Raw genomic sequence first — 25,901 nt, forward strand, 5'->3', positions numbered from 1 at the left:
GGGGGTCTTACAGGATCATGTTTATGTGAGCATTCATGAGCCCTATCAAACTTCAATCCTTAACATAGAAGGTTGTATATATTTTATTTTCTATGTCTCTGCTGAGATGACGACTCACAGAATCTCAGCCTTTATATTTCACACACATGCTACCAATAATAGTCTACTGACATAAATGCTTACAGAAGGAATCCAAAAGCCAAGGGAAACCTCCCTGCTAATTGTTGCTTCAGGTTTCCTTTGATTAGTGTTCAGGAAGCCGAAAGAATAAGAACCATTTATTTTAAAGTGCAGAACATGAAAACAATGGCCTGGCAGTGTTGTTTGACTGTCATGTTTGTGATTGGCAGGCGGAGATCACTCACCTTTATCCACCTCATTTCTTGGAAATCCAAGGATGATAGTCTTGATATAGGCAGTTCTCTGACACACTCTTAAAAACAAAACAAAACAAAACAAAAAACCTGGTCCTACACCCCGATGTGTGAGCACACACAAAACACATAGTTGCTTGGGTCAGTCAAGCAAACAGATTTTAAAAGTGGCCTGATGAAAATCTGTACACATTTGAATCTCTGGGACCTTTGAAGCTGTGTCCTGAAACAGTCAGAGGACATCAGTACAGTGTGTGCAACTAGAAGAAGGCGCCGGTTTTTGAAATTCACTCAAATCAAATATTAAAAGCCAGTAACAAAGTTTTTATGCCAAATATGGAATGTGAGTGTCTATGTGTCATATTTCAGGTGAAATGGCTGTCTAGGATGTGCATGACTGGATTTGTGGTAGAATCAAAGGGACAATTTAAATTCTGGGGGATTCCAGCCTGAGCGGTTTGTGGCAAGCAGTGAAAGAACTCATTTCATACCTTGTAGGATAAAAAACTGAATAGGCCTCCACTGTCACCATTGTTATCAGTTGGCTATTTTATTAACTATTATCTTCAATCAAAATTATAGCACAAAGGAAGTCCAGATTTGTGGGAAGAGTACTGTCTATAAAACACAATCCAAATCTATTATAGACCAAAATAAAACATTTTTTATGAGAGAGAGAGAGAGTAAATGTGTTTCTGTTCTTTCCTTCTAACAGGGAGTTCTGGGATAAAACTCGGGTCACCAGTTTTTATATATAAACACACATACATACACAAGACATGAAGTTGGGGGGAAGGGATGTGTTTTGAGGGTACAGGAGGAGTTAGAGGGGAGTAAATGGAAATGGATATGATCATATTTCATTTTATATGTATATGTAATACCTTTAATGTATGCAATTCTTTTTTGCATGAAATTCTTAAGGATAAATGAAACTCATAATTAAATATGAAAGTTAATGAATAAACAAAAGTTTTAAACTTTCAAATACATTCATGTAAAATTTATGAAAGAGTAAGTACAACTCATGAATAAACTTGTTTTCCATAGAACTTTTAGTGGTATTTGAAATTTTTAAAAATGTTTTTCAAAAGAAGTTTCAGTAAGTAGAAAATTGGAATTAACAAAAAGGGAAAAAATTCATGTTTCTATTTTGAGTTATGAAATCTAGTTTCCAAACCTCCCAGTCCCAGACTGTATTGAAGTGTTCCTGGATAAATGGAACCTTCAAGCCAGCTGAAGAAAATAAACACTCCCAGTAGGCATGTGGTGTTTGGAGAGTTCAAAGCTAGGACAATGTGAAGGGAGCAAAGATTATCTCTTCCTCTTTTGCTCAGATTTCCCCTTAACTGGTTTCCAGAGAATATTAGTCTTTATTGTTTTGTCTAAAAAGTCCACTAAAATACTTCAAAACTCAACAAGACCTGTCAGTCATAATCAAGAGCTGCTGTGGGACACCAGTTCAGACGCTTCAAAGTGTCTTTTGAATGTTTTGGAACCTTTCAAGATTGAAATCATAATTGTTACAGAAATACTCAGAGATTCCATCATTAAATGTAGGGGAACACAAGAAGGTCCTGCCTTCTCATAAACTCATTTGTGAAAATCTGGTTTAGCTGTAGTCTTGATCCATCTTCTGCTTTCTGAAGATCCAGGCTCTGTCTTTGAACTCTAGAGAATAAAACCAGGGAAGGAGAGAAAATGGTGGAAAGAGCAGCTCTTGGAAAGGGAGAGGTGAGGGGCTTCAGAGGAATTCGGGAGGAAAGAAAAACAGCTTGTATGTGAAGGAAGTCCATGGGAAAAGCAGAAAGCAAACTTGAAGAGATTCCCTGGACCTTTTTCACAGCTTTTGAAATATAGGAGCCAAAAAGGCTGTTTAAAGTGACTCTTTGGCATCTCTGACTCCCCTCTATCACTGAGCCCCACAACCTGCTGTCATCCACACTGATTTGCATTTGTGATCATCAGTAACAGGATCTAAGGAAGTCTGCATTCTTCAGCCACATGAAGCTTACCAGCTTCCATGGTGGAGACAGTTACAACTTAGAATCAAAACCCAAATAAAGGAACTAGACACTTAAGTCTTGCAGACATTAGGAAGTTTTACTTTACAATGAGACTTGCTGCCATGCCTCAAAGAGAAAAAACAGGGGAAATAAAAATTTCTTCTTAATGGTTGTATTCCTTAGGAGTGAGAAGAACCATCAGATAAATAAGCAAAAGAGAAGATCTCATCTCATATGAAAATGTTTCCCTTCCCAGAAATAAATTATCTTCCATCATTATAAAATTTCAATTTCATAAGAACGTTAAAGGCATTGAGCCCACAATTCTCTGTTGGCTTACCTGTGTACATGGTCCTTAAGCTAGCCTGACTGGAGAAAGACTTTTCAGCCAGGGGTGACTTCCACACCACACTTCCAATACACATTTGTCTGTTCATCTCTTCAGTTTTAATGTCAAGACATGGGCAGGGTGCTACCTGCATCTAGTGGGTAGAAGCCAGAGATGGTGTAATTGCTCAAGAGTGTATAGGACAGTCTTCTAAAAGAAACTATCCGACCCCAAAAGTCATAACAACAGTATTGAGAAACCCTGGTCAAGAATCATCTGAGATTTTCATGGTGATCTTTATCATTGGGCATGGTCTCTTCACTTTTTCCTTCATGTTGTACTCAGAGCCAGGCCTTTGCCTTCATTAATACTGACTTCTCTTCTTCCTTATCCTGCCTTCAGTAGAACAAAGGACCTTTCTACAAGACATCTGTATTAATTGGCAGTCCTTGTTCAGCTTGAGGAAAATGGTGCATGGTGCCTAGTATAATAGAGTACAGTACAATATAGAATAGACTCATATAGTACAGTATAAATAACCATGTGAGGTTTGGGTACTGCATTAGTTATGTTTGCATAGCTGTAACCAAGATACTTGAGAAAAGCCTTAAGGCGGGAACATTTTATTTTGGCTCATGATTTCATGGTCAGTTGGCCTGAGGAGCTTGGGAAGAACATTATGGCAGCACAATTGTGAGGTGAATGACCTTCTTCCACTCCATGGTGGACAGGAAGTAGATAGTGGTGGCCAAGGTCAAGTTAGCTTCAGTACCTCACCCCAATGACTTATTTTCTGCAGCTAGACCACACCTTATAAAGTTTCCAAAACCTTCCAAAATACAACCATCACCCTTCCTGGGGGAGCATTCCATATTTAAACCAGCACATACTGGTTTAATGAGTACATACTTGGAAAACACTGGGGATGTTGCCTTACACCCAAGCACTTACTACATGTTGACCATTATTATTTTACTCTCAGGAATACCAAGTCCTGTGCTGGCCAACTCATTTCCTCTTTCTACCACAAGTCTGGGAAGAAGGTGTATTTTAGTAATAGTGGTTTCTCTCAAATGCTTACCTAAGCTATCAAACTGTTCCAAGACTGTACTGACCAGTGTTTTTTATTTTTATTTTGGTTTTGTTTTTGTTTTTTAAAGCAATGGGGCAAGAAGTGTCCTATTTTTTTCTTTCTTGATTTTGGGTATTTATGTTCTCTCTTGGGACAAGGAACATTGATGAATAGTAAAGGACAAAGAGGAAAAAGGAAAAATAATCCAAAGCATTGTGGTGGGTGGCAGAATTCTCAGCCTGTATGGATGCAAAAATAGGTGTATCCTGGAAAAAGTATAGGATTCTGGCATGAGTGACCCTGTACATTGTGTGCCTTTCACTGTAATAAAAATTGTAGAAACAAGAGAAAGTTTGCATCTAAGCGGGTGTGTTATTTTGCCCATGAATCTGTGGTGGAAGTAGAAAAAGGAGATATAAGTGTCTAGAGAGGCTTGCGGGTTTCATCCCCAAAGAGATATCAGAACCAAGATAAGGATTATGGAGATTTTGTTTGTTTCGTTGGTTGGTTGGTTGTTTTTCATTTTTTTTAAAGGTAATTGAGTCAATGAGAGGATAAAAGACTATATAAAGAGGAGATATAGTCTTTTTAAGAAGCTATTTCTGGATGGATGGATGGATGGATGGATGGATGGATGGGTGTGGGTTGGTGGGTGGGTGGATGGATATTTGGGTGAAAGGGTGAGTGGGTGGGTTGATGAATTTTGGGTGAGTGAGCGGATAGATGAATGGGTAGATGAATGGGTTACTGGCTGGATGGGTGGGTAGATGGATATGTGGATGAGTGGGTGGATAGATAGATGGGTGTGTGTGGAGGAAGATAGATGGATGGAAGGATAGTTGGCTGAAGAGATATGTGGGCAGGTGGATAGATGGTCCGTGGATAGATGGACACTATATTACATAATAAATTAAAAGCAGCTTGTTTTCAGAGGTACTGAGGAGTACGTGCTTTCTGCAGTCTATTCTGCTAGAGAAATACCTAAAATCCCAAATCACCATAAAAAAATGAAAGTGACATGTGTGGTATGATTTCCCTGTTTTGGTATTTTATGTTTTATGTGATATGAATTATGAAATAATTGTTACTCAGTTTAGGCTGGCTTTGTTGAATGCAAACATTTGAAAACAGACTCCCATCATGATTATCCATTGATTTTATTCTTTCAGATCATAAGGCAAATGGATTTTCAGCATCAAAAGACCACCATCAAGAAGTTACAGTAATCGAATACCAAGGTATAGCATCTTATTGATCTGTTTACATACCTTGTGAGGATGTTATGTGATGCCTTCTGTTTGTTAAGGTTTGTGTGCTGTTTCTCTCTCCCCCCCTCTTCCTTTTCTCTTCCCCACTCCCGTGTGTGTGTGTGTGTGTGTGTGTGTGTGTGTGTGTGTGTGTGTGTGAATGTTTGTGTTGAGGGAGGGTATCCATTGTGGGAGGACAACTTTGTGGAGTCAGTTTTCTCCTTCCACCTTATGTGAATTCCAGAGATCAAACTCAGTTCGCCAGGCTTTTGTGGCCAGTCATCAACAGCTGAGCCATCTCACTGCCTCTTATAGCCAGTCAGGTTTTGGTCTCTTCAGCCGCCTAAAGAGGAACTTTTGGACTTTAGGCACCCTGTCTTCAAAGATTAGCAAGATGAGGGTGGGGCAGAAGTTCCATTAGGTTACCTAGGCAGTACAGGATTAGGGTGGTAAAACAAAAAGCAGTGGGATATTTCAGTTAAGGCCTTTATGTTGTGATATACTACTTAGTTAAGCTAAAACAACATACTTTATTGTGGGTCAGTTTCAAATGAGGGAAGGTGGCTAAGAGGAACTAAATGCCCAAGAGTGATTTGGACTCTGGCGCACTTACAGGACGAGCTGGGCAACATGCCAAGAAGGGAGGCTGGAAAGGCAAAGAGTGCACACACAGGAGAGCATGACCTCCAGAGTCTAAGAAAGTGAAGTTCAGTCTTCTACTCACTTTCCCACAGGCACTTCCTCGTCCAGCCAGACCCCGGGTGTACGTGCCTGGGTTTGAATGTCTCAATTAAAATGTCATGATTGCACACTTTATTCGTACACAACTTTTAAAACACTGAGGCAAAACTAATGTAACTTTAACACCTGACATCTTAAAGTGTAAGCACTTCAGTGGTACTCAGTGTATCCAACGTGTTCTAAAACCACAACCCCTCTCTAGACACAGAATGCTTTCTCCACTCCAAAGTGAAGTTCTATGCATACTTGCCATTACTTTTTTAAAGACACGCTTTATTTTTTTTCAGCATCTGAGTGAGTTTATTCTCTTTCCAATTGAACTTAAATTTCACAACTTTGAATGTGCAATTAAAATAAATGCCAATTAGTCTAATAAAATACCACAGTTAAAACAGTTATTTTAATTACATTTTCTAATTTTTTTAATTTTATTTTTTTCTTATCAGTTACATTTTATTAACTCTGTATCCCAGCCGTGTCCCGCTCCCTCATTCCCTCCCAGTCCCACCCTCCCTCCCTCATCTCCACCGTGCCCCTTTCCAAGTCCACTGCTGAGGGGGGACCTCCTCCCCATTCATCTGATCCTGTTTTATCAGGTATCTTCAGGACTGGCTTTATTTTTAATATAGAAAATTCTTCCATAATTTATTGCAATCAAATGTTTATCCCAGGGATGAAGCTACTGTGCTCAATGAGAAATTACTTAATGGCAAAGCCAGCTTCCCATGTTCAAGGACTGGGTTAAATGCATGGGTACCTGTGCACACACATACACACACACACACACACACACACACACACACACACACACACACACAGTCTGACTCCAGAACAAATGTTTACTGTTTTTTTTTTTTTTCTGTCACTTCTGTTCTTTTAATTAGAGTGCCCTTCATTTCTATTTTCTCTCTGCCCTGCTTATTCCAGTTTGGCTCTCCATTAAGCAAAAATCAGTTTCTATTTTCTTCTACATTTAGTTTGGGGACATATATATTTTTTCAGTAACTTGAAGTTTGTAACATTTTGTGATTTATATACGTGGAATACATGTCATTCAGTTTTTTTTTCTCATATTTCTCTGATGTCAAGAAGTTGTGAATTAATCCCTGCTTCTCAGACTTGCTGGTATGTCTCCCTTCCCATGGTGCTGTGAAAGCAGATTAAGCTGGAAATCAGGGCAGCTCTGCCAGGCTTGTACATCACATGAGCAGCTCTCTGTCTAAAACTGAACCTTTTTAATCAGTTTTCAATTTAATAGCAACCATTTTCTTAGCAATGTTCTTTTTCTTTCCATCAAAATTAAACAAACAAAACTGACAACATAATCCACCTTAATAGAAAAGGTTGGCATGCCTTTTTGTATATTAATGTGTCTTGGGTGAAAAAATATGATTTATATCAATACTGTTTGTTTTACTATCCAAAGAAGAGGTTACATTTTAGTTCAGATTTGGGGAGTGTAAATGTAGACATACGATGATATTGTGTAGATTTCTATCATGTGGAGGCAAGCTTATATTTAAAACTAAAGATAATTTCCTTATGGATGAAAATAAGAAAGATATTTATGGAGCATATGTTGTATGCAAGATATAATGTGACAAGAATTATTATTTTAGCATTTCACTAATACCAGTATGATGTTCCCATTGTCTAAGGCCTACTACGTGACAAAGGTCTAAATTGATAGCTTATATGGTGAACTACCATGTCACCACAAACCTGATACAGAAGCCAGATACAGAAATTTTGCCAGCTGTGAGGTTTGAATTTTGGCTGAAGGAGAAAAGGTAGAAATAGCATCTAGGTTCTTTATCCTGAGATGTTAGCTCCATAATTCTAGTACTTTCACTTTCTATGTGAAAATCCCAGGTCTGTCATTCCAACATACTACAGACTCTAAAACAATAGCCTTGTTCTCTAACAATTTTAGAGAGTAATAGCTCAAAGTGTTGATCAAAGTGTTGATAACTTAGTTCTGGGTCTTGACTCCTCCCTTGTGCCGGACACAATTTCTCAAAGAATCTTAGAAATAAGTTCCCTGTTTTCTAAATCTGTGATCAGATGTTACCTTCTGGAAGAGGTCAGCTTTGTTTTGTACATTGGGTCTTTGTTCCTACATCTTCCTTGCGGCTTTAGTCTCCCTCAGTCTCCTGAGGTTCTTGCTGTTTGTTGGCCTGACTTTCCCTGCTAAACTGTCAGATCCCAAAGGGCAAAGGATCCTTATTCCGATTGAAGCTCAAGAACAACACTGGCCGCGTGGCATTACTGAACATATTTTGGACAGCTGGCTAGATCCCTTCTTTTCATTATACGTGTTCGGTGAAAAGGAGAATAAAGTCAAACCCCTAGGGTGGGGAAAGTCTTTGATTACATTTTTCTAATAGAATTTCCTCAGGTCTTTCAACAGAGCAGTAAGGGAGAAATCAGGAGAACTCACCAAACAGGATGCATTTGTGTGCATGTTTAGTTAATTATGTGAAATAATGTGGTGCAGTATAAAATTATCTCTTAAGATGCAGGGGTAAGCCACAGAGAAATGGTGAAAATGAGTGTGGGTGTGTGGGTGTGTGTGGAAAACTCAACGGGAAGGAAACCTATCTAAAACTCAAGACTCCGGAAGTTACCACCCTTTCTCCTTAATCAACAGAACGGAACTGTTTGCTCAGACAGGTCCCTTAGCACACATTTGTCTTTGTAGCATAGTTTAAACTCCTCTGAATGATTGCTCTGTGGGGTGTGAAAGCTTAAAGCTTTAAGCATCCTTAAAACAGCTTCAGGTTCCATTTTTCCTTGCCTTTCTTTTCCCTAGTCAGTTTTCTACTACCTTTCATTTGATTTCTGTCAGTAGAAGTACAACTGAAATTTTAGAAACACAGCACAGGCTGCACACAACAACAACAACAGTGAACACTTATCTATCACATAGCAATCACCGCTGGGTTACAAATTTCAAACATATGCCTTATTATAGATATTTTGTCTATGATGGAGTATATGAAATTGGATCTTTTTAAAAATGGCATTAAATGTTCTTAAACACCAACACCGTCCACATGGAAACAATCTTCACTTAATTTTTCTTTCAGTGAAAAATCCTGTGCTTTTCATTTTTAGGTCAAACCCCATGCTTTTTGGTTAAAAATATTCAGAAATATGGAATTGGCACTCCAAAGTTCCTGCTTGAAGCATACTTTTAAACTATTCATAGCTGGAGCTTCTGCTTGGCAGCTTGAAGTAGCACTGAGACCAGTGTGTTGTCCTAGTGTCCCCTAGTTGTCTCATTTAGATAGTCAAAAGAGGTGACTCCCTCAGTGGTTCCAGAAATTCCTTAATGATGGAACTGTGGGAAATTTACTGTAATAAAAGTGATCTTCGCTACACTGAAGTAAAATTAATGAGAAGATTAATCTTTTGACAGTTTATCCAGATTGAGGTAAGTTATAGGCAGTCATTTTTCAGTCCTACAATTTATTACAGGACTAAATTAGCTATATTATCAATATATTCATAGAGTGAGTCACAAGGGAGCTGAGTGGGAATTTAGCCTGTGAGGAATTTAGTCTGTGCATTTTCCCAGCCTTGAATGGACTTTCTTAGCTACAAATCTACAGTAATCCCCTAGACCTCCAGACCAGGCTGGCCTCAAGCTCGCAGAGATCTGCCTGCCTGCCTCTGCCCAGTGTGCTATGATTAAAGGTGTGTGCCACCACTGCCAAGCTTAGACCATCCCCTTGATGCTCATCCATTGTTGTCTTTTTTTTTTTTTTTACTTTTTTTTTTCCATCGTTGTCTTAAACGGCATTATCTTACCTGCATCTTCCAGCAAACTGTAGACTCTTTGGATGCCAAGATTTAAATTAACAAGTAAATAATTAATTACTGCTGCTATTTGTTAAGTACCAATCTTGTTTAGGTCTGTATGTTTTGCATATATTGCTGCTTTTAAAGACTTACAACTCTGTGAGCTACTATCCCATTTCTAGTGATGGAAACTCAGATTCCACAATACAGAAAGCAGGATTGTGCCACATAACTATTACAGAGAAGAGATGTCATGCTCCCACTTCACCTCTTGGTTAAGCCAACATGGCACTTCTTGATGTGATGCACTTCTGTAACATGTGTGGATGGCTCAGTGGAGATAAATGGGTAGATGCAAATGCAAAAAATGTAATTTAAAGATGCTTTAAGGTTTTTTTTAAATTTAAATAAAATGTAAACTCATAGGAATAATTAAAAACCATATTTTTCCTATTGTTCCTAGAGGCTATTTTAGCTTGTAAAACTCCAAAGAAGACCACTTCTTCCAGATTAGAGTGGAAGAAACTGGGACAGGGTGTCTCCTTAGTCTACTATCAACAGGCTCTCCAAGGTAAGAAACTATAGGTGCAAAGAGGCCACAGCGAGCAGACACCAAGTACAGCCCATCTCCTTTAACTTACAAATGGGAACAGGACATGACTGATTACTGAAAATGTGTTTCTGTAAGTGTGAGATGAAATGAATAGTGTCTTGAGACTAAATTACAACAGCTACAAAAACGAAACAGAGCAAAAGTGGGCAGATTCCACTGAGTCCTGGGACCCTTGATTGCTTAACACAAGGCACGATTATTTTTGCTGGCCTAGTAAATTAAACTGTTGAGAGAAGGGAAAAAGACTGATCTAAAATTGGGCTGGACACATGATGGTATGCACCGTTCATCTCAGCACTCCAGCAACAGAGGCAGGAAGATGATCTCTGTGAGTGTAAGGCCAGCATAGTCTACATAGCAGGACAGTCAGGATTACAAAGAGAGACCCTATCTCAAGCAAAACAAAACAAAAAGATATGAGATTGGGATAGAGGGATCCTGCTCAGTAATAATAGCCTCACTCTACTTTCCCATTTCTCTCTAGAAAGCAAGCCTGAAGCCTGGAGTGTTAGGCACTGTGGACTGTTCATTGCAAAGGAGCCTGCAGAGTTAGACTGTTAGTTACAATAACTGTTAGCAAGTACTTTGCATTTGTTGTCCATGTCTTTAACTCTCTCGTCTCCCCACTGATTGTATAATTTATTATTAATTAAAATGTGATAATGGATGGACTACATTGTTAGTTTGTAGGGAACTTTGCTGTTGCTGTGATAAACTACTATGACACAAGCAACTTAAGGAAGAGAGAGTTTATTGCGGCACTCAGAGGATGGAGTCCCGTCATAGTGGGGAAGGCAGCCGGATCAGGAAGCTTACTGATCTCATTTCTATCCATACACAGGAAGTGGAGATGTACAAAAGGAAGTGTGGTGAAGCCATACTCCCTCAAGGCCCATGTCCAGTGATGTATTTCCTCCAGCAAGGCTCCACCTCCTAAATGCCCAATTACCTCTAAGACAAAGGGCCAAGGTTTCAAAGTCATAAGCCCATGAGAGACATTTCTTATTCAAACCACAATAGCCACTTAAGGACACATGTCTTTCTTTAATCCCAGTCACTCAGGAGGTAGAGGAAGACAGAGCTCTGGGAATGCAAGCCTGGTTTGGTCTACACAGTGAATCCTAAAACACTCAAAGGAATGTGGTGAAACCCTATATCAAAAATAAATAAAATATGTCATCTGATTCTGCCCCATTAAGATAAAACTGTAAGTTTCAAATGGCTAAGAGAACAGGTATTTTCTCTATAATTTTCTACAGTTGTCAATTCGAGCACCTGTATATTACACAAAACCCCATTTTATTTTATTTTTATTACATGTATTTATTTTGGGGGGTTGGGGAATACATGCCATGTGGACAACCAGCAGCAGTTGGTTCTCATTCCACCATGTGGAAATCTGGGATGAAACTCAGATTTTTGGACTTGGCAGCAAGCATCTTTTCCCACTAAGCCATCTCACAAGCCCACAAAAGCCCACTTTAACTCAGTGTTTGTTGTTATAAAAACCCAATCAAGATAATGTATTTAAGATCTTTTCCACCTACCTTTTCTTCTCTGGTATCATTTGAATAACTATATATAAAGTTACTGTTTTGACCAGTTAAATCAAGCTCTTCACTTTTTAAGCAGAAATAGATACTAGAAAGGTGGCAAGGCAGTCATTTGGTTGAGTTCTTTAAAACCAATCATGGTGCCAGGTATGGTGGTACCAGCACACCTATAATCCTAGAATTCAGGAGGCAGAAGTAGGTGAACTCTGTGAGTTCAAGACCAAAATATCAGAAGACTTGTCTACTTAGAGAGCCTTAATCCATCAAAGGCTATATAGTGAGACCATGTCTCAGAAAGAAAGAGGGGCGGGGGAGAGGTGTTAAGCTAAATAGTCTTTTGTTGTTATTTTGGGGGACAGGTTTCTCTGTGTGTAGCCCTGGCTGTCCTGAAACTCTGTAGACCAGGCTGGCCTCAAACTCACAGAGATCAGCCAACCTTTGTCTCACAAGTGCTGGGATTAAAGGTGTGTGCTACCATGCCTGGCTCTAAACAGTCCTTTTTTAATAGTCTAAAACTGTCCTCCAAAATACATAATATGCATATGTAAGGTAAAAGTTTGAAATTAGGTTTTTACCAGGAAAACAAATGCTTTAATTTTGAGTGAAGTGACTTGAGAAAGATGCTACATACAAAGCTGTTTGCATTATTTCTAATGTTACTATCTTTTCCCCCATAAAAGGTGACTTTAAGGATCGTGCTGAGATGATAGATTTCAACATACGGATCAAAAATGTTACAAGAAGTGATGCTGGAAAGTATCGCTGTGAAGTCAGTGCTCCATCTGAGCAAGGGCAGAACCTGCAGGAAGATACAGTTACTCTACAAGTACTGGGTAATGCGTACACGAATGTGTAACTGGGTACTGTGCATGCAGAAGTGTAACTGCTGTTAGCTGTCCCATCCTCATCCCCCAGCCCGGGGAGTAGGAGACTGACTCAGAGCCCCAACCAATACTGCCATAAAATCTAAAAGCACCTTCTCAGCAACAGCCAGGTCATTCCCATCATCTCAATAGGTGTTGAAATCACTAATTTTCATTTCCACATATTAGTTTAAGACTGAACATTTTGCCCAAGATTTTGCTTTTTGTTAGTTTGTTTTCCAGTAGCCTAGGTGGTATCACATAAGTTCCCTCTCACCTCACCCTTTCATCTTCAGTACAACAGAGGCAGGCTAGATCTCTGTTGCACTTAGAATTGCTAGGCATTTCCTTCAGTAATTAGCCAGAATAAACCCTCCATTTAAAAGGCCCACTCTGAGAACTGGCAAAATGGGCCAGCAGTGATTAAGAGCACTGGCTGCTCTTACAGATAACGGAGTTCGGCCCACATTTATTTCCCAGCATCTATATGATTTTCACAAGAAAAACCTCTGTCACTCCAGGTCCTGAAGATCTGCTCCCCTCTGCTGGATTCCATAGGCATTACATGCAGTTGGTACCCATGCATACATACAGACAGGCAGACAGTCATACACATTAAATATAAATAAGTACATCATTATAAGGTACATGTTGTGTGGCCAAGTCCACCTTTCTATATCTATATTACAGACGATGGATTTGGAATCTCAATGACAGCTGCCATATTTTTCCATAGTACTTTTATATTTGAGACTGTATGTATGTATGAACATACTAAAGATGAGGATGTTGTTGGATAGTCTCAAAATTTTGCCTACCATTGTCAGTCCTGGGTTTTCCAGGAGATTATTAATAGTTATTTACTGTCTTAGTTAGGGTCTTACCACTCTGAAGAGACACCATGACCATGGCAACTCTTATAAAGAAAACATTTAATTGGGGCTGGCTTACAGTTTCAGAAGTTTATTCCATTGTTATGGCAGGAAGCATGGCAGCATCCAGGCAGACATGATGCTCGAGAAGGAGCTGAGAGTTCTACATCTTGATCCAGGAGACTGTGTACAATACTAGGCATAGCCTGAGCATATATGACCTCAAAGGCCCTCTCTACACTGACACAGAAGTGTGTCACACCAACAAGGTCTCACCTCCTAATAGTGCCACTCTCTATGGGCCAAGCACTTAAACACATGAGTTACTGAGGGGAGGCATACCTATTTAAACAACCCTGGCCTCCAAAGGCTTGTGGCCAAAACATAATGCAAAATGCATTTATTTCAACTTCAAAAGTCCCGTAGCCTCTCAGTCTCAACAGTGTTTAAAAGTCCAAAGTTCTTTCTGAGATTCATGCAGTGTCTTCACTGTAATCCCCTATAAAAACAAAATCAAAAACACAGATCACATACTTCTAACATATAATAGTACAGGATATACATAACCATTCTAAAACATAGGAAATAGAGCACCATGAGAAAATACTGGATCAAAGCAAAACTGAAAATAGCTGGGCAAATCCAAACTCTGCATCTCCATGTCTAATGTCAAAATGCTCTGCAGATCTTCAACTTTTTTCAGCTTTGTTGACTGCAACACACTTCTTTCTCTTGGACTGGTTCCACTCCCTGTTAGCAGCTTTCCTTGGGAGGTATCTCATAGCTCTGGCATCTCTAACATCTTGGGGTTTCTAAGGCAATCCAGGCTTCAACTTCACAGCTTCACACAATGGACTCTCTGGACTTTCATACAGAGACATCACTGCCACACCCATGGCCTCAGGGGAGGGAGATTCCATAACCCATTTCTTGTATACTTGACTCTAAAGCTAGAACCACATAATTGAAGCTACCAAGTTCTGATGCTTGCTGAGACTGAAACATGGTTCCCTTGTTCACCTTCAACTTATTAGCTTTTAGTTTTTGGTGATTTCCTTCACTGCCTAATCTTGGTTGTTCTGGAACTTACTCTGTAGAACTCTGCAGAGTTCAAAGCTGTCATTGAACTCAGAGATATGCACACCTCTGTCTCTTGAGTGCTGGGATTAAAGGTGTGTGCCACCATGTTTGGACCTAATTTTTTCTTTAGTTCCTTTTCGTAAGATGAAAACTTAGCTAGGTAGGATCTTGCCTGAGGCCACCACTTCCTCAAGTCCATTTACTATCTTTAATTTGTTTATCTCCTTGAATACAGAATTTAGCTCCATTCTACTTCCTCATGCCCCTTTAATCCTTGAACCATACATATGTAATTTTTCCTTGCTCAGCTTGCTCTGTTTCATCAAAACACTCTTCGTAAGAGTAAACCACAGAACAGAATCTGTACTAGGCTGTCTTGAGATTTCCTTTGCCAATGCAATTAATCTAAATCTCTTCACCTTAGCCTCAGGCAGACTTTTTTGATAAAAGCAAAATTCCACCACATTTCCCACCAAAATAACACAAGACAATCTCTAGGCAACATACTAAAATTCTTCTCCTCTGAAACCTTTGAGTCAGGCCTAGACAGTTCAAATCACCCTCACCACCACTGTTTTCTATGCTTCTACTAGGATGGCCCATTAAGCCCCACTTAAAGCATTCCACTGCTTTCCTAATCCAAAGTCCTCAAATCCACATTCATCAAAACAAAGGTTTGGTCAGGCCTATCATAGCAATAGCCCAGTCCTTAGTTTAGAGTTATTGCTGTGAAGAAGCACCATGACCACAAAAATAAAACTTTAACCTGTTTATAGCATTACACGCTTCTTTAGTCTACAGCTCCAAACTCTTTTACAGTCCTGCAAAGCAGTTCCTACCTAAGGCTTATGAACCATGTGGTCAGAGTCCTGGAAATGCATCTATTTCTTGGTGCCAGTTTTTTTTTTTCATTCATTAATTTATTTATTCACTTTACAGCCTGATCACAGCCCCCTTCCCTCCCCTCCTCCTCGTTCCACCCTCGTACCCCTTCCCCCATTTCTCCTAAGAGAAGGGGAGCCCCCCCCCCATGGGTACCAACCCACCCTGGCACATCAAGTGGCAGCAGGACTAGGTATATCCTCTCCCACTGAGGACAGACAAGGCATCCCAGCTAGGGGAAAGAGATTCAAAGGAGGCAACGAGAGTCAGACAGCCCCTGTTCCTTGTTAGGGGACCCACATGAAGAACAAGCTACACATCTGCTATACATGTGTAGGGCCAGCCCATGTATGCTCTTTGGTTGGGGGTTCAATCTGTGGCCCCATGGGCCCAGATTAGTTTACTCTGTTGGTCTTCTTGAAGTTTTGGTGTTCTTGACCTCTCCGGTCCCCTTGACTCTTCCTCCCACTCTTCTATAAGACACCCCAAGGTTGGCCTATTGTTTGGTTGTGGGTCTCGTCATCTGTTTCCATCAGCTGCTAGATGAAACCTCTCAGAAGGCAGTTATACTAGGCTCCTGCCTGCAAGCATAGCAGAGTGTCATTAATAGTGTCAGGGATTGGGTCCTTTTTTGCTAATAGTTGCTTTTCTCATTTCTGTGACCACCTAAACAACGAGGAGCAACTTAAGGAAGGTTTTTGTCTTGAATAGATTAAGTCCAGCATGGTGGGGAAGTCGAAAAGGTAGGACCAGCTCATCTGTGGAAGTGAGCATGAGGCTGCTTGCTCATAGCTTGGCAGACCAGAAAGCACAGAGGCCAGAAGCAGGAGTAGGCTATAAACCTCAAGGCTAATCTTCAGTGACACACTTCCTCACAAGTGGTTCTACAACCTCCCCAAACACCACCTGCAGCTATAGGCCAAGTGCTGAAACACGTGAACCAACCCATGGAGGATATCTCATACTTGAACCATCATAACCTCCTATTTTATGAAATGAAGAGACTCAGAAAAATATAGGTCTAGCATTCTCAGTACATGGCTTTCTAAGTTCAAGTGTACTGACAACTGTTTGGTAGAAGATGAGCAAATGAAGCATATGTGAAGTTTTCATAGGTCAGACATAGAAATGGCTCTATCACTTTTACTGATATTTCTTTGGCCAAACTTACATAAGTAACCTACCCGACAGCAAGAGGGATGAAAAATATGGTATATTGTGTGCTTGAGGATAAACAAAATGTGTCCAGTGAATAGTGTCCCATTTGTATCTCAGGTGTCCACTCAGTACAGAACTATTAAAAGTCATGTTCAGCTAATAAATAATCTATGCTATTTGGCTTCCATGTCCAGTGGCTCCTGCAGTTCCATCATGTGAAGTACCCACTTCTGTGATGAGCGGAAGTGTTGTAGAGCTACGATGTCAAGATAAAGAAGGAAACCCAGCTCCTGAGTACATATGGTTTAAAGATGGCACAAGTTTGCTAGAGAATTCAAAACGTGGCATACACAACAATAGCTCCTATACAATGAATACAAAATCTGGAATTCTGGTAAGTTCATTTCAGGTATAAACTACTGTCTTCTTTCCATGATCCTCTGCTGTCCTCCAAGCCCACAAACCTTAGCCCTGCCTACTCCATTTGCCCTGCCCAGGTGTATCGGTTTTGTATTGGTCAAACAGGAGTAAATTTTTAGGCAAGGTGTATACAATGACAAGCATATGTGAGAAAGGCAAATGTGAAAATTTGCTCTCATCTAGACAGCAACCAGATCTTGGGGACCAGTAATCGGCATCAAAATATACAGCACCAGACCAAGCTTTAACAGATGGTACAGGCACTAAGGAATAATGGAACAGACTACTGTGGGGAGTGTGAAGATGGTATAGAAAACCAGGGAGCTAAGCAAAACAAGGTGTGTCCAGTAACTCAGGGAAGGCCAAACCTTGGTCATGATGGATCAGCTGGTACTCTATAGCTACCTTTTTGGCCTAGAAAAATCACTAATCTCAGTCTCAATTTAAACCACTTTTAAAAAAAGCTCAGTTGGGGATACCTGGACCCCAGTGCTAACCATATGGAAACAGTGACCTTAGGAAACCATGCTAGGATATATGAGTCATTAACTGTCTCACAGGTCCAGCTCCTTCTGTCTCTGTGATTTACATATATGTTACCATAAACTTAGTCCAGAATTTCCAATTGTCTCCTTCTTACCTAGAGATAACTGATAAAGCTCCATAAATGAGCTGTTGAAACTTAATGACTGTTTTTACTTTTACTTGTTTTTTAGAGTAGAGATGGGAGAGAAAAAACAGATCATTTAATTTGAAACCTTTTGTTTCCAATCAAGATATTATCACATTGGGTTTTAAATATTTTATATCCAGCCATGCAAAATCACTACAACTATTACGAAAAACACCCTGCAGGGCGCAGTGGTGCACACCTGTAATCCCAGCACTCAGGGAGGCAGAGGCAGGTGGATCTCTGTGAGTTTAAGGCCAGCCTAGTCTACAGAGTGAGTTCAGGACAGCCAAGGCTACAGAGAGAAACCCTGTCTTGAAACAGAAACAAAACAACAAAACCTTTATAGGTAAGATAATACTAACAACCGTCTTAGGGATTTTGAAGCAGAGGTCCATGGCTTCCTTCTATTCTTTCTACTAGTGCAGTGTCATTTAAAAACCAGACCTTCTGATGCCCAGGAAAGCACACAGGCCCCTGTAGTTAAAAAAAAAAAAAAAAAAAGAGTGGAGGTCGCTGCCCTCAAATAAGGCCATGTTTCAGCATTTCCAGCCATCAGGAGCAGTCAGCAGGTCTGAGAGATCTGACACCGTGAAACAGGCACAAATCCTGCCGTCACACACTGCTATATTTACTTTTCGGGTTTATTTTTCCTGAGTGGGTGATAAAAGCCCTAAGGCAAGTCTGAAATGCTAGGATCCACTCTCCTCAGGGAATCAGCCCTTGGGCTGTGTGGTAAGGACACCTTATGCCCATGGGCAGCTTAAACTGGAGCAGGCTCTTCTTCCTTACCTCCGGCTCCCTCCCTTTTTTCTTTTCTTCCAGAAACTCTCCAAGGCTATAAAACTACCAGTACAAATTATGAAGTCTTTTAATAAAATTCTTACCTCTCATTGTATGGCAGGGAGAAGTAGTAAGGGTTGAACTTTTTGTTGCTGGTTTTTTCTTGAGATAGGGTTTCTCTGTATGGCCCTGGCTATTCTGGAACTCACTATGTAGACCAGGCTGGTTCTGAATTCAGATCCACCTGGCTCTGCCCCTGCTGGGATTAAAGGTGTGCAGCATCACTGCCCAGGGGGTTAAACTTTTCTTTTCAGGATTTTCAAGTACTCTTGAATCGCTATAATTTACAATCCTATGAACATCAGTTGAGGTTTCCTGGGCCTGTGCTACTTCCTGGCCCTATCTCTGACTCATTGAAGAAAGTGTTCATGATTTGGTCCCTCAGTGAACTCACTGTGACTAGGAAAGCACACTAGCACTTTCACTATGGAGTCTTGCTCTATGGAAGACACTTCCCAGACATTAGAGCTACTGAGGGGCACATACCTGTAATGCTTCTTAAAGACTAAAGATGAAGGATCAAGGGTTTGCGACCAGCCTGGCCTATATAGTGACATACTGTAGAAGGGGAGAAGAGGAATGGAAAAAAAAAAAAAAAAGGAGACAGACTGCCTCAGATATACCCGTCTTTTTTCTGTCAAATTAAACAGGCCTGGCTGTTTACTTCTTAAAAGTCCTGGAAGATTCTGGTAGATAATTCAGGTCACAAGAAAAATACAAAGTTCTGAGTCTGTCACAGAGAACAGACCCACTTCATGACAAAATTCAAAGAATGTATGTTATTTCAGGAGTCTACTATCAGGTTTACAGCCTAAAAGGTCTATTTGTTTTTCTTTGTATAAATAGCAATTTAACATGATTTCCAAGATGGACAGTGGAGAATATTACTGTGAAGCCCGCAATTCTGTCGGATATCGCAGGTGTCCTGGGAAACGAATGCAAGTAGGTAAGCGTGGAATACCGAGAACTGGTGTGTGAGTAAAGTATAGAATCGTTAGTAAGATAGACGGTTAAAGGAGCAAGGGGATTGGAGGGGTTGAGTAAATTGAAGGACAAGTGGGAAGAACAGTTTAAAATGAGCTTAAAATTAAACAAAAACAACAGTGCTGTTTTCAGTCTATCTTCTAATCAAGGCAAGACAATTTAGCTTACACATAACAAAGATTTTAATTTTCAAATAGTGTTTTAAAATATACTTTTCAAAGAAATCTGTCCTTCAAATGGCTAAGTGTGCTATAGTATGTATTGTTCAGGCCCACATAAATGGCTGCCACCAACTTGGTACATGCTGTAGTCTGCAGTGGCAGAGACTCTCTTCATGGGAGTACACTAAAATAACACAGCAGCACTTGTATGCTGTGAGGATTATATGTTAGCCATCTGGCTGATTATCACTAAGTCATTGATGACGGTTCTATCAATACCCTGAAACACCAACTTATACTAATTGTAGAGTAGGTTTTCCAAAAGACATATGGAATAGTTATGGACCTCGATTGTTCAAAATGTGGGTACAATATACTATATTTCACAAAATGACTTTTAGAATCCAAGAGAAAGACAGTTTAAGAATCTTTCCTAGGAAATATGAGTTTCAGAGCACACCCCATCTCCCACGCCCAACAGTAGGATCAAACCCAGGGCATGAGTAGATGTCAAAGGGTTTCAGGGCTTGAACTCAGTCGTTCAGGTTAGATGGCAGGTACCTTTACTCACTGTTACATCTTGCAGGTCCTAGTAGTTAAGATTTTGGCAAAGCTTGGTTGGTGAATAGTTTCAATCAGTTTTGAGCCATGTCTTGAAATTAATTTAGTTAAGTAGGCTTCAAAAGCATAGTTAACCTCATCATAGCTAGCAAGGAGAGTTTTTATGACTCTTGGATCTAATGACAGCATCTGTCCATATATTTAACATGAATTCACACATGCTTTACTTTACATTCCAGATGTCCTCAACATAAATGGCATCATAGCAGCTGTAGTAGTTGTGGCCTTCGTGATTTCTGTATGTGGCCTTAGTATATGCTATGCTCAGAGAAAAGGCTACTTTTCAAGTAAGTTAAACTCATCTGTCTCGGATACATGTTTCTTGTGAATACAGATTGTGTTTAAAGGTATACAGTTTCTCCTATGAAGTTCTCCCAACTCTGGAGAGTATTTTTACTGCTACTCTGCTATAGACAAGGTCCAAATAACATTCATAAGGGTTGTGATGTACCTTGCCAACTAAAGAATGCTTCCTTTTTACAAAATTCTGGGCAACGCCACAGAATGGGTAAAAAAAAAATCATCCTAGAATATAACAGCACAAAGACATTGAATGTAGTTAGATGTTTATAGTGTACTAACATATGTGGGAGATCCTGATTTTTATGCTACAAATTATGTTTTTCAGGATATTGATTTGTAATTTTACAAATAATTTCAAATAAACCACCAGTGAAACGTTTCAGTATAGACCTATGTTGAATGTCTAACTTAGTAATATAGTAAGTACAACTATAAAGTTGGCAGCCATTACTAGAAACCTAGTTGGGTGTGCTGGTATATTCCTGTAATCCCAGTACTGGAAGGTAGCATACAGACATAGTAAGCTTGAGGCCAGCCTGAGCTATATAGTGAAGACTGTGTTTCAAAAAAAAATTACAAAACAAAACCGAACAGCACACATAGACCCTACTGAATTAGAGATGCTTCCAGACAAGGCTTTTAGTTCTTCATGGTTAGAACTCAGAACTTCAAACTACATTTAATTGTGTAAATGGTTTGATAATAATTTTTGAAATTTAAACATTTTATCATCTTAACATATTCCTTTACTCCCAGTGTTTAAATATATAAAATCTCAAGAGATTCCATTTGCTGAACTGGCAAAAGGGTACGAAGCTGAAGTTTTAAATGAAATAGCCTGAGTGGGAGTGCATGCCTTTAATCTCAGCACCCAGGAGGCAGAGGCAGGTGGATCTCTGCAAGTTCAAGGCCAGCCTGGTCTACAAAGCAAGTTCCAGGACAGCCAAAGCCCAACAGAGAAACCCTGTCTTGAAAAGCAAAATAACCAGGCTGGAGAGATGGCTCAGAGGTTAAGGACACTGGCTGTCCTTTCTAGAGGTCCTGAGTTCAATTTCCAGCAACCACATGGTGGCTCACAACCATATATAGAGAGTTCTGGTGTGCAGGCAGAATGCTGTATAAATAATAAATAAATCTTAAAAAAAAAAAAAAGAAAAGCAAAATAACCAAAAAGTTACAGCATGAACAAATTTTAGATCTACCGTTTAATAGTGGGTATTAGTTTTAGAACTTAGGCTGAAAACGATTCATATTGAAATAAAACAAAATCAAAAGAAGCTGCCAACAGCATTTAAAGTAAATCTTATACACAAAAAATGTTTCCTTGAAAACTGATTCAGGATAATTCCTTATGCTTTAGCTACTGCTGGGCATGGAGCTCACACATGTGATTACAGCATTCACTGAGCCTGAGGCAATAGGATCATAAGTTCAAGGTTAATTTGGTCTCCATAGTAAGACCCTGTATCAATAAAGAAAAAGGGAGAGTGAACTGTTTTGTGAATTAGAGTTCAATCTGGTCTAGCCTGTTTTAGTAAAAGAATCTAGCCGTGTCCCCCTGCTGGTCAACAGTGAAAGTACAAACAAAATTATGCAAAATTCTTGTCACTTTTACCTACTTGGGAAAATAGCTAATGATTTTTAAATGAGGAGTCAGTAAAGGCATTTCTTAAAATACTGAAAGAGTTGACATGGGCATTAGGAGTTCATTAGCTAAGACTACTACTTCCATGTTCATATGGCAGAAAACCTGTCAAAGGAACCATATTTTTGAGTTTGTTTGGGATCAAAAACAATAAACTCATCAGAAACTATAAACTCAGGCCAAGTCTAATTTGTCTTTGTTTTTCTCTTCCTTATACTTTTCTTTCAGTCTGGTACTGGGGAATGGACCTAGGACAATGTGCCTGCTAGATAACGGCTCTGCTGCTGAACAACATGGCCAGCCTTTTCTTTTCTTTTTGCTTTTTTGAGATAGGGTCTCACAAAAATGGCCAGGCTGGTTTTGAATTTATGATCACCCTGCCTTAGCTTCCCAAGAATCTGGGATTACAGGTTTGCACCAACAGGCCCAACTCCTTACATGATTTTCTAGAGCCCAAAGCTTATTTCTTTTACAAAGGGAAACTTGCAGCTACTTAACAATAGTAATACTATCGTGGAACATCCAAGGATGTTATTCCTTCAGTTATTACGCCGGTGAGACTTTATAATTATACTTTACATTTTAGTGAATTTTGAAAGTTTGTTTTCTTCGTTATACAGCTAACTCCAAAGTATCCTTGATTTTACCCTTGAGCCCTCAAAGCCCAGACATTTGTTGTATGACTTTTTATAGGAAAACTTGCATTTAGAAAGTACAAATGTTACAGGTTGGACTCAAAAGGAAATCAAGCCAGTCATGATAGATAGATCTGCATATTAATTCTTGCATTAATGATATACTTGTTCTTTTGTAGAAGAAACTTCTTTCCAGTAAGTATCCTTTCTTAATACTAATGTTTTTCTTCCTATCTTTTTTATTCTTTAATCATCTGTTTAGTGTCAAACAGTTTATTTGTAAAGAATAACCTTGTGAGAAATTAACCAAGTTTATCAAGAAAAACTACCTCTGTCCTTGTGCCTACTTGTAATGACAAGAGAAAAAGTTTCTAATTTTGTAGGTACTTCCATAGTACAACTTTAAAAACATATTTCTATGTATTACTAAACTGAAAAATTTTAAATGAGCTTTTACTCAGTAATTTTTAAACTTAACTGAAATTTAGTCAGTTTTCTGCCCCACACTGCTCTCGGCACTGCCACTGTGTCAGTTTTAAGAAGGAGAGGGCCAGACACCCGCTAAATCAATACTGGAATTCAATATCGAAATCAGCCCCACTGTGGAGCTTACATGCCAGTAGCAGAAAATAACTAACCCTGCATGTACACGGTACAGTGCTTTAGAGTGTGACAAGAATTCAGGAGGAAATAAAACAAGTAAGAAAGTAGAGAATACTAAGAGTGGGAATGGAGACTATCATTTTAAATGGAGGATCAAGGGACATAGGCAGTATTTGGTAAAGTCTGACGAAGGAAGCAAACCAAGCAGATATGCACAATGGTGTTCTTGTAGAAGAGAGAGAAAAAAAAAATCAAAGAGCTCAAGATCAAGATGTCTGCTGTATCTGAAGATAGGAAGATGAGCTTTATGCGTAGAGCAGTATGGGAAAGAGAGGCAGTGAACACACAAACGTACTGGGGGCTAGACCACATGGAGATGCTGCTAGCAGTTTTGAGGATTCCGAATAGTTAGGCTTTGGTTCATCATTGTAAGAAGCTTTAAATTTTTTAATCCTTTAATGTTCACCTTGGTTTCTCTGTTAATTTTAAGGGAAAAAAGTGAAAGCAGGTAGACCAATTAGAAACAACTAGTAACAGAGAAAAGACAACCTCGCATATGTTGTAAGCTAACATGGGCATTTTGGAGCACTGGAGGGTTATAGCACAGTGGATGTATTTTCAGGAATTAACTGATCTACATTTAGGCTGTTAGCAAAAATATATTTATTTCTATATGTCTGAGTGTTTTATTTAAACGTATGTCTGTGTACCAAGTACATGCAGAATCCATGGAGGCTAAATCTTCTAGTCAGATCTCCGGAAGTTAAAATTACAGAAAGTGAATAAATTGTAATTAATTAATTAAAAATTATGGAGGGTTGTGAGCCAGTGTGTGGGTGAACCTGGTTCTCTTCAAGATCAGCAAGTGGTCTTAACCACCGAGGCTTCCCCTAACCTCCAGGGAAAATATCTTAATTTTTAATGAAAATGTTGCAGTCACGCATGAGACATGGGTAAGATCGTCAAAGGTTCAATTTTGCTGCACAGGGTCTATGACTGATCTTTCTTTACATATGGGCAGGGCGGGTCCCCGTTACATATCCCCCCTCACCCAGAAACCATGGCTTCTCTTACATCCTTTGAAGACTCAGCTGTCACTGATTTCCTATTCCCAAATGCCTCAACCTTGGTGTTTCGCTCTCGTTATTTCCCAGTACAAACACAGGAGAAAGTCTAAGACATCAGGATTAGCAAAGAAGCAAGGCAATTCAGACAGAGCAGCCTGGAAGTGTAGCCACTACCTAGTACCACTCCAGCCCCAAGGCAATGTGAGCACTTCAATTTTTTATTAAGTTAAGGAGTGGAGAATTTTGAACAGAGTCAAATGATCTTAAATACACAGTGAGGGAGACTTATACGTTCTTAATTTTAGCCTCTGTCAAGGGCAGGAGTCTTTATAATCCAGGAAGGAATATTTTATTGCCTTCCACTTTATGCCCATTCATGATATCTAGATTCTTGAAATTCATTGAGCTTCTTCCAGAAACCAAATCAACACAGAAAACTTTCCATGGACAAATGAAATTTCAGATGGTAGTAATCAAACTTTAAAAATATTTAATGTTAATATATTAGGTTGAAAATAAGTCTTGTTTGTGTATTCCATAAAAAATTAACATGTTAGCTTTAGGCTACATTTTGTTGCTCAGGGGTTTGACACAAATCTGTACTTTCTGCATGGCTTTTCTGGATACTGTCTATAAATGTCAGGAACCCATTCTGGGCTGCTGGGTTTTCTTCTTGCCTGGCTAGATAGTCAGTGTTGAATGAGGATGAGTTTCAGGATTGGAAGTGGTAATGTGGTAAACACTGTCTTTATGTTCTACAAACAGGAAAGGTAGTCCTGCATCTAAAGCCACTACAGTGAGTGAAAATGTAAGTACTATTAAAGCATGTTTATAGAACAGGTATATTTAGGGACTATGGCAGGGAAATGAAGCAAATATATGGACATGATGACTTCACTTTAATACGCTTTGGACTGGTGTCTACCGTGGGTACATTAAAGGATATAAGTAAATGTCAGCTTCCTTCCCATCTGGGTGGACATGATGAAGATGGTTGGCATTTGCACAGCAATTACGGAAGTAAATTTTATATCATCATTTCTATTGGGGGTATTCAGTTTTAAATCCACCTCCTTAATGTGACTGAGTCTGGCATTTTTAGTCATTCTTGAGCCAGATGAAGAAACTGAGGCATAAGTTCTCACAGGCGAACACTGGCAGAGGTGGAGCCCAGATACCCTGTGTCTTGGGAGCCTGACCCAGTAGGTGGCTGCCAGCATACTCAGGTTCTAGAACTTGCCTTTGGTTGTTCCAAGCACTCGAAATGTTAGGGCTATAAAACACCATCCGCTGCTCAAAAAAGGCATTTCAAAACCCTTCAATCATCATCTTCTTGAGATCACTCAGGAAACAGCA

The 25,901-nt window shown here is 39.5% G+C and overlaps 1 protein-coding gene across 1 annotated transcript in view; it reads left to right on the plus strand.

The window, feature by feature from the left end:
• Nucleotides 1–25,901, plus strand: part of Jam2 (junctional adhesion molecule 2) — a 66,029-nt gene that overhangs the window by 35,421 nt on the left and 4,707 nt on the right. The window contains exons 2-9 of the mRNA XM_055615002.1: nt 4,950–5,018; nt 10,036–10,143; nt 12,419–12,571; nt 16,788–16,987; nt 19,373–19,472; nt 20,472–20,579; nt 23,055–23,070; nt 25,311–25,353. Of these exons, the coding sequence (XP_055470977.1) occupies nt 4,950–5,018; nt 10,036–10,143; nt 12,419–12,571; nt 16,788–16,987; nt 19,373–19,472; nt 20,472–20,579; nt 23,055–23,070; nt 25,311–25,353 (797 nt within the window). The remainder of the gene's footprint in view (nt 1–4,949; nt 5,019–10,035; nt 10,144–12,418; nt 12,572–16,787; nt 16,988–19,372; nt 19,473–20,471; nt 20,580–23,054; nt 23,071–25,310; nt 25,354–25,901) is intronic.

Source organism: Psammomys obesus, unplaced genomic scaffold, assembly GCF_907164565.1.
Source record: "Psammomys obesus unplaced genomic scaffold, mPsaObe1.curated_primary_1811, whole genome shotgun sequence".
In the NCBI taxonomy this organism is placed as follows: Eukaryota; Metazoa; Chordata; class Mammalia; order Rodentia; family Muridae; genus Psammomys; species Psammomys obesus.